Source organism: Urocitellus parryii, chromosome 9 (genome assembly GCF_045843805.1).
Source record: "Urocitellus parryii isolate mUroPar1 chromosome 9, mUroPar1.hap1, whole genome shotgun sequence".
Lineage (NCBI taxonomy): Eukaryota > Metazoa > Chordata > Mammalia > Rodentia > Sciuridae > Urocitellus > Urocitellus parryii.
In genome coordinates, this window is record NC_135539.1 from 95,379,297 (window position 1) to 95,393,528 (window position 14,232).

At 34.5% G+C, this 14,232-nt stretch overlaps 1 protein-coding gene and 1 pseudogene across 1 annotated transcript in view; one reads left to right on the plus strand and one right to left on the minus strand.

The window, feature by feature from the left end:
* Dnah14 (dynein axonemal heavy chain 14) overlaps window positions 1-14,232 on the minus strand; it is a 356,406-nt gene that overhangs the window by 297,837 nt on the left and 44,337 nt on the right. The window contains exons 8-10 of the mRNA XM_077802938.1: window positions 6,782-6,926; window positions 1,417-1,548; window positions 400-650 (exon numbers count right to left, since the gene is read on the minus strand). Coding sequence (XP_077659064.1) covers window positions 400-650; window positions 1,417-1,548; window positions 6,782-6,926 — 528 coding nt within the window. The remainder of the gene's footprint in view (window positions 1-399; window positions 651-1,416; window positions 1,549-6,781; window positions 6,927-14,232) is intronic.
* On the plus strand, window positions 8,846-10,614 carry LOC113195575 (ribonucleoside-diphosphate reductase subunit M2 pseudogene; annotated as a pseudogene).

Sequence of the window (14,232 nt, forward strand, 5' to 3'; positions counted from 1 at the left end):
AAGAGCTAGCATTGAACATAGGATTGCCAGACTTAGCAAATAAATACAAGATATCTAGTAAAATTCGAATTTCAGATAAACAACAAGTAATTTTTAGTATAGGTAATGTTTGGAACATACTGCATACAAAAATCATACAAAAATTATCTATCTGAAATTCACATTTCACTGGACATCTTGCACTTTATATGGCAACCAGATTTGTGAAGAAACTTAGAAATTATCTTAAACTTTAACATTAAAATACATCTAAATAATAAGTTTTGATAATTGGAACAGTGAGTACTCTGCTACAAGGAGAATTTCCAAATTCTAGCTTAAATTACTGGATATTTTCTCCATAAGTAGAAATATATTATAAGATAACTTATTTTTATTAGTCAAAAAAGCATGCTTTACCCAATGAGATTTTCATTCTTCTTTTCTGCTGAAAGTGGCATTCTAGCAGAACCATTAAATTCTTCCAAAAGTAGTGTGACTGCAATATTCATAAGTTGACGGATGAGTTCCTGAAGTATGCAGTCAATCAGCATCATAAACCTGTAACCTGTTTCCAATAAATGCCGATATGCACACAGCTTGAAATGTGTTGTTTCACCTTCAAATGACTTTGATTCAAAATATTCTTTAATTTCTTTCTTTTCTGCAACCTACAATTTTATAGAAAATTGTGATGATTTCCTATGTTAATACAGCATGGTTTCTAGTTTCTAGTATTTCATTAGTCTGAATAATATATTGGAGTTAAAATTGATCAAAAACGTCCATTAAAATTTTACTTTATGCTTGTACTGTATGTAAACATCAGCCAAAAAGAGAATAATTTATGTGTTTTGAAGCTTATCTAACAAGTAGATAAATTTTGAAAGTCAAACAAGAAAGAACATACTAATTTCATATCTACATGTTTCAACATAGAGGGGCCTTTTGTAACAGTGTATAAGATACCTAACAGCATACAGAATGAGAATGTTGTGAGAGGATTGATCATTATATTATTGAATCTTCTTTCAAGTTTTTTTTTCATATAGTTATGTTTTTTCATCTTGCCTGAGCAATGTTTTTTTCTTTATCTTATGGACACTATGAACTTTGTAGCTAATCACATTTCCCTTTACATGAAGTATGCCACCTCAAGTTATAGATTTAAGCATCCTTAAGTTGTATACATAAACATGTACATGGGCATTCATATGGCTGTATACATACATATATGTATTAACAAACATACATATATATTTGTTTGCATGTTATGTGGCACCTGGAAGGGTTCTTATAAATAGGCAGTATCCATTAGTTGATTAATCAAACTCCTTTTATCTCCACTGTCAATTTCCAACACTCTCCAGAGTTGCAATTTGGAGCAATTGCTTCAGTCAGTACATAGCAACTGAGAGGATGTAATTAAACAATTACCTTTAAGATTGTACTTTTCACTTTTGAAATTGCTTTATCCCTAATATCTTCAAGTTGTTTCAGTGCCTGAGTAGTTTGCTGAAACTGTTCTTCACAAAATTCATCTAGAGAATATGTTCGAGAAGTATCCAGCTAATTAAATGATAGTAAAATTGAGTGTTAGAAAGTCAAAAAACTCATTTACAAACAAAAAAAGAGAAAGATGAGATACTTGGTTATCTTTTCACATAGATAAGAACATATTTTATGATTTCTTTTTTATATATGTATTATAGGTATTTTCTGTTTTTCAAATTTAAATAACCCATAGTTAAATCTAATTGAATCTTCATAAAAAGATATAAAATATACATTGTTATTTTAAATCATAATGAAGATTAAACTGAAGCAGAAAATTTAAAAGTTAAGATGTTTTTTAAATATTTACAAACCTAGAGAACCCACCAGTTCTAGAAATTACTTTAACTTTTGATTTTCCCCAATTATTTGTAAAACTTAAAAACATGAACATGAAATTCAGGATAAAAAGGATTAAGTTAAATAATAGCAATATAAATAATAAATTTTATTCAGAATTTGTTCAGAAGCTAGTGAAACTGGAGTTTTGAGATGAAACTTGATTCTCTGCTTCTGTTGGCAAGCAAGACAGAAGTTTCTTCACTTCTGCTAATAGGTGGTGGGGAGGTTTACCTATGTCCTTTAGTGTTGCAGCAGACCCCAGCAACTCACCATCAATTTCTTCTTCTTTCTGAATTCTTGTCTTTTGAATTCAAAGAATGAAATCCACAAACCAGGATGAATGAGTCTAAGATCAGGATTTATTGAAGAATAGGAACAGAACTTTTGTAGCATAAGAGGGGACCCAATAGTAGTTTTCTTCATCCAAGTCTGGGGGTTTATATAAGCCCTTGGGTCACTGCTATTAGTCCAAACATAGGCTAATAAGGATTTGGAAAAGTACTAATGCTATTGAAATTTATGCTAATTAAGGTTTGAAAAAGGAATAACACTATTGGTTAACCCTGAAACTCATCAGGTTTGCCTTACTTCCATTTTCTCCACCCTTTGGAAAAAAAGGAGGTTGAAGTCATCCAATTGCTCATGTTCAGTGGGGTGTCTGGAGCTGCAGAGCTTCCAGGAGTGCACTTTTGCAGCGGACATGACCAATGTGAGCAGACTGGGCCGCCAAGGGCTGACAGTTCAGCTTGCCTCAGCTGACCCTTGCACTGGCCTGCTGTGCCTCAAGCCTGCATTGCCATGGCAGGCTCCACATGGCAGCTCATGCTTGCTGCCCGTGCTTCAGCCCAACTGGGCTGCTACTCCATCACTTCACTGCTCCCCTGATGCTTCTAGGTAGGGACAAGTGGACTGGCTTCATGGCTTGGTGGCTGGGTAACCATGTCATCATCAGAAACACACACACACACACACACACACACACACACACACACACACATCAACCATGCTGTTTATCTTTGTTAATAATATTGAAACAAAAAGTTTCACCCATTCATGTGTAGGCCATCATTTTTCCTTCTTTTAATATTTTCTTATTTTTTCCTATATTACTATGTTAATTTTCTTGACACAATACATTTTCACCAATAAATATGCAGACAATGTTTTCCCTAGATATAATACAAAATAAGGTAAGTTGCCTAAACAAACAAAAAAGTTTAAGAAGTACTGCTTTAGCCTTAACATTGTGGATTTACTTTTTGAATTTCTCTCTTGGTTCCATGACTGATTACTAGTTCCTAATTTTTTTAGTAAAATATTTCTCAGAAAGCTCCTTTTTTTTTTCCTACTCTCACTGCCAACCCCCTAATTGAAGTTCTTATTGCTTTTGCTGATATTATTTTCATAGTGTACCAATTAATTCTTTAACCCCAGCATCTCTCCACTTACAATTTTTTCTACACACCAGTATCATGGTAATTTTCCTAAGAATACCATGCTGGGAAACTTTCAATAGTTATTCTTTCAGAAAAGTTCTCGAAATTTACCTGGCATAAGATCACCTCAGAAACTTGCTAGAAGTATAGATTACCAGCCACTATCCTCTCCCCTAAAAGTACATCTTTATTAAGCACCCCAAATTTTTCCCAATAAAACAAACATTACTCTTGAATATGAAACAATCCAAAGTCTCAACTCTACCTTGTTCTGTAAACTTGGATAAGGATAATCTATCAGTTTCATCATTTGAAAGTAAAGGTTTGAATAAAATAATCCACATGTTCTTTTCTTTTTACATTAACATATTTTAATGAACACTTTTTAGTAGCACAATTACATATTTATCTATTTTATTGATGCATGGCAATTATATATAATAGTGGGATTCATTTTAACATATTCATAATGCACACAATATAACACTATAATATGGTCAATTCAATTCCCCAGTATTTCCTCTCTCCCTCCTCTCTCCTATGTCCACCTGAACCCCTTCCTCTACCCTATTAGTCTCCCTTCTATTTTCATAGAAGCCCTCCTTCCCTTTTTTTTTCTCTCTAGTTTCCTCACATGACCCTTAATTTTCTGAGGTTGGCTTATTTTGCTTAATATAATGCTCTCAAGCTCCATCAATTATCCTGCAAATGGGATATAATTTCATTCTTATTTATGGATAAATAAAATTCCATTTTACATATATGTAAATTCATAGATTTTTATATATGAATACACATACACACACGTAAATGAATAGTTGTTCATTCATTGATCGACATCTAAGCTGTTTCCAAAATTTGGCTATTGTGAATTATGCTTTTATAAACATGGGTATGAATGTATTGCTATAGAATGCTGACTTTAGTTCTTTAGGATAAATACTGTGGAATGGTATAACTGGGTTATATGGTGGTTCCATTCCTAATCTTTTGAGAAATGATTTCCATACTAACTTTTTGTTTTTGTTCCACATGTTCTTTCACTTCTAGTTCTAGAAATTTCACCTCATTTACAGGTGTGCTTTTATTCTGATAGAGTATTACATGTGTATAGTTAACACATAACATGGTATGCTCATGAGTACCATTCATGGCACAGAAGAATCCTCTCCGTTACATGCATAACCTTGCTTCATTATCCTCAGCTCCCTACTGTCAGTCTTTATTGGTGTCTGCATCTCCCAGCAATGCATAACCTCCCAGTTCTAATCACAACTGGTCACCTTTTCAATCCTGACTTCAGGCTTTGCTCTCCCTCTATCTGAGACTGGCTTCTCCATGGACAGTCTCAGGAACTCCCATTCTTACAAACTGTTCACCTAACAACTCCCTCTAAAAATGTTCCTGCCCTTTGGGGAGATTTGGATCCTATTTTTCCCTTATTGTATTATTCTAAGCCTGACATTCATGAACTAAACTGACTTTTAAATCAAATTTATATTGAATAGCTTATCCACATTTGAAATCCTTTTTTTACTGTCTTACCCTTCTTTTCTGACTACTAAAATTCAGCATGGCCTAACTCACAATGTAAAGCATGTCCTAACTTGACTCCAAATAAAGCTAATTTCTGCTTCTGATTTCTATGATATGACTGTTTTTTACAAGTATTATTTGCCAGGAAACATTTTTTGATTTGCATTTTTCTAACTGATTAGCAATACTGATTGGGAAAACAAAGGGACTACCTCTAGAAATTAATCATCAATTTTATAAGTATAAACTATTTACAAACTACAGACAGACTGAAAACACCAATTATTTGTTTTTATTTTGTATTCCTCTCCTTGGTACAGCACTTTGCATATAATAGAAAATCAACAAATACTTGCATATCATCTGGCAAAGTTTATTTCTCTCCTTTTGATGTTCTGGGGGAAAGCTGATATGGCTTGAAATCTCCAGAAAGAAATCCTAACATTCCTTCTCTATCACTGTTAGCATTACCATTAGCATATTAGGTACAAACTTAAGAGATTTTCTAAAGTCTCCTTTGCCTTTCCACCCATCATTAAGTTAATTGATAAATTCTGTCTCTCAGTCAGTCATAAAACAATCAAACTTCAAACCGTTATCAGCTGCCCAACCTATTTCCTTCTATATGAAAACCGTCTCAAAAATACAGCTCTGTGAAATGTCTCCTACTTCAGTTGAATTTAATTTTTTGAAATATTAATATTTTGAAAATAGATATCCCAAATATATGAAATATATTTCATATGTAGTGATTAATTCATCCTCCATTAATTAATTTTATTTATTCATTCACTAAAAGAAAATTGAACAATAATTATATATAATCAATTCTAAAATTAAAATGTTAATTGATCTTATCACATGTGTATAGTTAACACAGTAAATTTTTTATCTGATTGTCAAAATCATAATTTGTCCAAGCCCCTTAACAATTTTACCTTTCAGTATCTCCTCTATACAGTGGGTTGATGAAGTAAAATCTGCTGCAATCCTATTCAACTGTACACTAAATTCTTGAGATTTATAGTTCTATGTGTTTTAACTCTTCAAAATATATAAATATAATTAAATATATAAATATAATTAAATCATTTCATTAAAAAGTTCATTCTTTATAGAATATTGAAACAAGAGAATTCATAAATTTAACTAAAATCTCTTGAGTTGCAACTTATAAGTTCTTAACATGTATATGTGGTGTACACACACACACACACACACACACACACACACACATACACACACCCCCGAAGGAAGGATAGCTGAAAACTATGTGTGTATATATATACATACATACATACATACTGAGGGAAGGATAGCTGATAACTGCCAATTATGTATTAGGTAAAATAATACTGTATTGTATTGTCTCTAAATACATATGTAAATAAAATAAATAAATAAAGTAAATAAAACATCTCAGAGATTTAGGTTAAGAACAAGAAAGACATTCTTTCTAAGGAATGTTATTAACTGTTAAAACTGACATCCCTGGCAATCATGTCCTTATTTTAGAATAATAGTCACTCATAGGAATGGTTTACTTATGGATCTAGAAATCTGTTTTCCTTTCATTCAAAACTTTGCTTATATCTGGAAGTTGTGGTTCACTCCCATAATCCCAGTGATTGAGGAGACTGAGATAGGAGGAACAAGAGGATCACAAATTAGAGGTCAGTCTCTGCAATTTACTGAGACCCTACCTCAAAATGAAAATCACAAATTAGAGGAAAGTCTCTGCAATTTACTGAGACCCTATCTCAAAAAGAAAAATAAAACAGGGATGAGGATGTAACTCAGTGGTAGAATTCTTCCAGGTTCACTCCTCAGTACCAGAAAACACACATAAATATACACATTCAGACATACAAAACTCTTCCACTTGTTCTTTCCAGTTTCCACATACCAATATTAGCTGATTGTAGTTTACCTACCTTTACAAGCCATATAGCAGATGTATTATCTTTGTGTTCATTATCATTTTTGAGATTAATTGCATCTTCACAAAGTCCTTTTACATAAAGCAAACAGATTTGAAATATCTCATCAGCCCAAAAAAGATTGTGGTACAAAAATGTCCTGAAAGAAATTTTCAAACTAATGTCTCATTTCAAATAAATAAAATTAATTAAGAAATAGCTAGCATAGTTTATTTCATATTTCTGTAATTAAAATGTTCTGCATTGACCTCATTTTAAATGAAAACAACTGGTAAACATTAGGGGTTGCGTTTAGTTCATGTTTTGGATGTTGGATGGCACCAAAATAGGGAGGGTAACAATGATTATTGAATCAAATTATTGAATTTCAATAATTTTGAAACATCAACCAGTGTTATCTAAAAAGAATTATATTTTCTCAACTTATTAAATTTATTAAATCTAAATAAAATTTTTCAATTTACTTTTCTCTCAATTATAGGAAAAAAAGTTAACTGGATTGGGGCCTATTTAGAGAATATTTCTCAAATTTTCTAACTACCTATGTCCTAAAATAAGGAAGATGGACCTTTTTCTTTTTTCTGCTCTTTTTCACTGGTCTATTCATGACCACAAAGCAAGTCACTGCCAGCAACATTAGAAATTACAGACATAACTAGAGAGAGAAAGAGCAGAGTGAAAGAGAAAAGCCTTCTTAAAAATAAAAGCTTCCCTGTTTGTGGAAAAGAGGGGGTTTTCTGTGCTTTGTGATCTCTAAAGGGTGGCTGATTTTTAAGGCTTATCATGCTTATGATATACCTAGAAAAAAATCATTAGCTCTTCCATGTTTTCCCCTGTTTATAGATAAAAGCTGTATATTCTATGAAGCTAGTAAAATTTAAGCTTCATGGTCCTTTCATTTGCACTGCCGCTTCTAAAGTCTTGTGTTATTTATCTTAAAGATGGCTTTAATTGCTTCTGGATCTTGTTACTAAGACTAAGTGTAGTATCTGTTTTATCAGTTTAAAGAAGACCTCCTCAAATTATATAGCTTCACATAAAACAGAACTAGATGTAGAAGAATTTCTTTGTCAACTTCCTTCTCAGGATGTGGCACGGGAAGGAAACAAGAAGCACATTGTGGAAAGTAAAATATTACATGAAACAAATGCAATCTTAGTATTTATTAACAAGATGATGACTTTCAAAATTCAGGTAGTAATAAACTCACACTATCCATCATTGCTTAAAGTTTTCTTTTTTCCTATTCAATTTCAGTTTACATGTTTTAACCAGAAACAAGACTGAAGAGGGTACATTTAAAAATAATTATAAACATGGAAAGTATAAAAAATTGAATTTATAATGCAAAATTTGACAAGAGAAAAATAAGGCATAAATTAATACTGTGCATAGTTGCATAATTACAGTGCACATAATGTGAGGAGCTAACCACAAATTTCCATTTTCATTTGCGAAAGAAAATTAAATATATTCCTCCAAAATTTTAGTCACATAAAAGAACTGCTTGGTATTAGAGAATATATTACAGAAGGCCTTATTAAACCCCAGGTCTTGGCTTCCAGGAAAAGTAGAGTTGATGTGCTTTTTCCTATTCTTCCAACCAAGTATAACTAAAAACTCCAGGGCTGGGAATATAACTCAGTTGATAGAGTGTTTGCCTTGCATGCACAAGGCCCTGGGTTCAATCTCCAGTACCTCAAAGAAAGAAACAAAACAAAAAACTCCAGACATTGTGTAAAAGAAAACATAAGAAGACACTGAAAAGTGGAGAAGAGAAGCACACTGGTTAAGAGATAAGTGGTAAGTGTCTTCCTTGGGTTTTCTTTTTCATCATACACCCCAGACTTGGAACTGTAGACACTGGCAACTTGGAAATGCCAAAGTGTGCAGACAGAAAAAAAAAAAAAAGTAATGAAAATGCCTTTTTTTTTTTTTTTAAGCTAAAGGACCTGGAAAGGGGCAGTCTATCAAGACAGAAACATTTAGATAATATTAACTCTACTCCAGCCAAATATCAGAGGAACAAAATGTGGTGAATGTGGAGCTAGTATCTCCATGGGAGGTTTCAGGGAAGGTTCAAGTGGAGATGAATTGGTAAAGAAATTACACGTAAATAGAAAAAAAAATAGAACATAAATAAGAACCAAATGGATTTTTTGGGGGGGCTAAAAACCACAGTAACATAAATGGGAAAAAAAATGGAAGACTGAAGTGGACAGAAAGACAAATCAGTGAATTGGAAAAAAATATAAAAATTATCTAATCGGAAGCACAAAGAGGAAGTTGACTGAAAAAATAAACTCCAGCGAACCTGTGGAATCAGGAGAGAGAGAGAGAGAGAGAGAGAGAGAGAGAGAGAGAGAGAGAGAGAGAGGAGGGAGGGAAGGGGAGGCAGGAGGGGAAGGGGAGAAAGAGAGAGCTCTAGAGCCAGCATTCTTCTCTCCTCCAACTCCAGTCACTGCCCTGCCGCCCCACCACCATGCTTTGGGTCCGCCTCCCCGCAACTCCCCTTCAGTAGCCACCATCCCACACAGCAGCAGCTGTGGCTGTAGCTGTTTCTGTTGAAGGAACTCAGCGTGACCCCCAAGGAGAACAGGTCACTCAGAGTTCTGGTGCACAAGACCGCCAGGAGGATCTTCCAGGAGCCCAAAGAACCTGACCCCAGCATAGAGGATGAATCACTACTGAGAGAAAATGCACTCTGCATTGTCCTCTTTTCTATAGAATACCATGACATTTGGCAGATGTATAAAAAAGCTGAGGCTTGGGCTGGGTAGCGCGCTCAAACGGTAGCACGCTCACCTGGCATGCGGATGGGGTTCCATCCTCAGCATCACATACAAACATGTTTTGTCCGCTGAAAAACTAAAAATAAATATTAAAAATTCTCTCTCCCTCTCTCTCTCTCTCTCACTCTCTTTGAAAAAAAGCAAAACAAAACAAAGCAAAAAAAACGCTGAGGCTTCCTTTTGGACAGTTAAGGAGGTAGATTTTTTCAGGAACATTCAACCCTGGGAAGCCCTGAAGCTTGAGGAGAGAGATTTTATAGCACATGTTCTGGCTTTTACCAGGTGATGGCATAATACATGAAAAATTGGTGAAGCAATTTAGCCAAGAAATTCAAATTACAGAAGCCCACTGTTTCTATGGATTCCAAATTGCCATAGGAAAAATACATTCTGTAATGTACAGTTTCCTTATTGTCACATTAAAAATTCCAAAGAAAAAGAATTTATCTTCAATGGCACTGAAATGATGCCTTGTGTGAAGAAGAAAACAGATTTGGAATCAGGATAAAAAGTCTATTTGTGGAGAGCATGATGTAGCCTTTGCTAATGTGGAAGAAATCTTCTTTTCTGGTTCTTTTGCATCAATATATTCTGGCTTAAGAAATGACAGCTGATGCCTGGTCTCACATTTTCCAATGAACTTATTAGCAGAGATGAGTGATTTTGCCTGCTCAATGTTCAAATACTTGCTACACACTGTGGGAGAAGAGGATAAAAGTAATTATCAATTTTGTTAGGATAGAACGGGAGTTCCTCACCAAGGCCTTGCCTGTGAAGCTCATTGGGATGAACTGCTCTTTGATGAAGCAGTGCATTGAATTTGTGGCAGACAGGCTTATGCTGAAACTGGGCTCTAGCGAGACTTTCAGAGTGGAAAATCCACTTGACATTATGGAGAATATTTCACTGGAAGGGAAGACTAACTTCTTTGAGAAGAGAGTAGTTGAGTATCAGAAGATTGGAGTGGTGTTGAATCCAACAGAGAATTCTCTTACCTTGGATGCCACCCTCCTCAGAAAAAATCAGCTAAAGTGAATCAACCAGCTACACCATTGTCCTTAAGGTTTATTAACAACATCTATAAAACTGTGTAGCTATCAGAATCAATCCTGTTTATTAATAAGCTAGTGGTGTTACCTAGAAAGAAAGGACATTTGAAACAGGCTACTTGAATTCTTATGGAAGATCTTGTCCTTTTTCAGCTTTTGTAAGCAGGCTGTCCAGCTTCACCACAGCACTAATGGTGGTGATCCAGGTTTTAAAGAAAGGGAACCCTCAAGTAAGCTTGACCCAGCAAGATGAAATATCAGTTCTGACCATAAAGCAGTTGAGATGTCAGTCTGCTATCAAGCAGACTTTAAAGTTTATTCAAATAGTTTATAAATAAACTAGCACTTTACACACAAATTGCTAGGAGCCACAGCAAAAATATTGATACAGGCACCTTTGAGTTTAGTGACTGCCAGCCAGCCATTCAGATTATGATTATGTTAAGTTACATTCATATGGTAATTGGACTCCTGCTGTTTACCTGGGTCCGTTTCGGGACTCAGGTTACTCATGTCACTCTTGTAATGGGAGAGTTCCCATTGGTTGGGAAAGGATGGTAGGAGGGTGTTCCGGGGGAAGTGGAGCCCCCCCCCTCCCCGCTCAGGTAGGAGACACGTGGATGGACCCACTTGTTAGGGGACGCACAGGGCCTCTCACAAAATAAAACTTTGTTTCAGTTTGGCTGGCTTGTGTTTTTGTGCCCAACCGGGTTGCAAGATTGCAAGCCAGCGTGCACTGACAGCCCAGTAGGGAAGCGCCCAGCAGGAGTGCGGCAGGCGGTGCTCGGCGACAGCAGCGGCAGGAGCGGGGCTCAGCCAGCTCGCTCGGCCAGGGGCCGAGAAGCCTGCAGCATTTTGGTGGCCCGTACGGGGATCGAACCCGCGACCTTGGCGTTATCAGCACCAAGTTCTAACCAACTAAAGTTTATTTAAATAGTTTATAAATAAACTAGCACTTTACACACAAATGAACATTGTATTCTCAAGGGAAAACCTGATTTATTTGGTTTCTACACCAAAAACAAAGTGTTGTATTTACCAGTAACAGGAGCCAATTAAAAATTCACTAAGCACTAAAGTTAAACTTACTTGAATAAGCATGTAATCTCTTTTTTAATTTAAATTTTTATTTTTTATTTGTTCTTTTTAGTTATATATGACAGTAGAATGAATAATTTTGGCAAGTTATACATACATAGAGTATAACTTATTCTATTTAAGATTCCACCTTGTAGTTGGAGAAGCAGGTAATTTCTAAGCTTTGTTTTCTTTAATGAATTGAAATACTCTTTAATCACTTTTTAAGTCAGTCCTGTGCATACCTAGACATTAGTCTACTGATGCCAGTAGAAGATAGTTTGTGTAGTTTGTCTCGTACCCCAAGTACAATATCATGGCATCTTCTGTTCAACTGAGATATAATGTCTTACAGGGTAAGGAGCTTCTAACTTAAGTTGTTGGGAATTTGGGAATTGAGGAATGATTTGAGAGACTGCTAGTGACCCAGTGACATGGGAGGGGTAGTATTATTCTTTTTCTTGAAATAGACTTTCCTTAATTTCTAATTGGTAAAAAAAAAAAGTTGCAAAAGGTCTTTGTGAGATTCAAGATAGTATTATAAATTTTCAAACCATCAAAGTGACCTGCCTAAGCACTCCTATTAAGTGGTAGACTGGAACGGAAATGGGCTATCCTAAAAGTTGTGTTTATTCTAACTTTTTAAGTAGGTACTGTTGAGACTTGATCAACAAGTCTTACTCCATGTCTCTTAAATTAGAAAATAATTTTTACTCTAAATGTCCATTTAGGTTTTACCTATTTGTATTTTTTGGAAAAAAAATCACCCAGTACTATCCTGAAGTTAATAACTGAAAAAATACTGTTCATTGTAATGCTAACATTTGCTTAAATATGAGCATCACCTGGTGAATTCCTTAGCCAGTACAAAACTAGTGCTGTTATGAGCCATTAATATGTGTTTAATTCAAATGTTAATTTCAAGTGGAGGTATAAAGATAATTAGTGCAGCTATTGGATTAATCTGCCTTTATGTTTGGGGGAAAAAGCCAATGTTACATGGAAGATGATTCATGACTTACATTGATCCTTGTGACTGTTTGTTAGTTGACTGCATTGTATGTTGACTATTTGACCATTGATCAGTTTCCTTCATTTATTGTATAAGCATTTTTTCATTTCCTATCATATGGGACTTTTGCATCTTTTAAATTATTGTTGATTAAAGTTAATAAATTCAGGTTATATGGTCCTTAAAAAAAGATCTAGCATTTGTGTCTGGAGTCCCAGGGGGTAAGAGAAAGAAGGCAGATTAAATATATATATTAATATATATACTTGAAGAAATAATGGCTGAAAACTCCCCAAATTTGGCAAAAGATACACAAAACAAGAGATTCATGAAGCTAAGGGAATTAAGCACAGGATAAATCAAAGAAATCCACACCAAAACACATCAATGTTGAATTTTTGAAAACTAAAAAGAAAAAAAATCTTGAAAACAGCAAGAGGAAAACACTTTTTTTATAGGAGATAAACAATTCAAATGATCAAGGAGGCCATTAGAAAATGGCACAACATTTTTCAAGTGCTAAAAGAAAAGAATTACCAACCCAGGATCCCCTATATATATCCCCTATCCATCAATGAAGGGAAATTCAGGATATTCTTAGATACAGGAAAAGTAAGATGATTTGTTGCTAAAAGACACCCCCTAAGAGAATGGCTAAAGTAAATTCATTGACCAGATATTAAACAACCAAAAATTAAAAGAAGGAGCATCAAAAAAGGAAGAAAGAACATGATAGACAAAATTATGAATAAATATAATAAGCTATCCTCTCTTGATTTTTCTAAATCATGTTTGATAATGGAAGCAAAAGTCATAACGCTGTTTAATATGGTTCCAACTATATATAGATGAAATATTTAAGACAATTATACTATAAACAGGGAATAGTTAAGAGATATTAAATTACAATTTCTAAAATTCATCTATTGAAAGTATGGCATTTTCCACTAAATGGATGGAACTGGAGACTATCATGCTAAGTGAAATAAGCTAATCCCCCCAAACCAAAGGCCAAATGTTCTCTATGATATGTGGATGCTGACTTACAATGTAAGGGGAGGTTTACATGATTGGAAACGGCAGAGTTGGGGGAAGGAAGGGAGGATAGGTATGGGAAAGACTGTAGAAAGACAGAGAGGGCATGTAATGATATATTTCAAGCCTTAAAAAAAAAAATGATTGCCAACCTAAATTACTATATCCAGCAAAGCTACACTTCAAAATTAAAGAAAAAAATAAAACTTTCCAAAAAAAGCATAAGCTAATGGAATTCGTGACCACTAATCCAGAAATACAGAAGATGCTTACATGAATCCAACACACAGGAAAAAATAAAAATAAGAGAACATGGGAAAAAATAAATCTCATTAGAAGAGTAGATAAGCAAATGAGAATTAGGAACAGATCAAACATTAGAAATAAAACAAAATTATAGAAAAAATGACATACATTTTAATAACAACACTGAATGCAAATGATGTAAATTTTTTGATCAAGAGACAGACTGGCAGATAG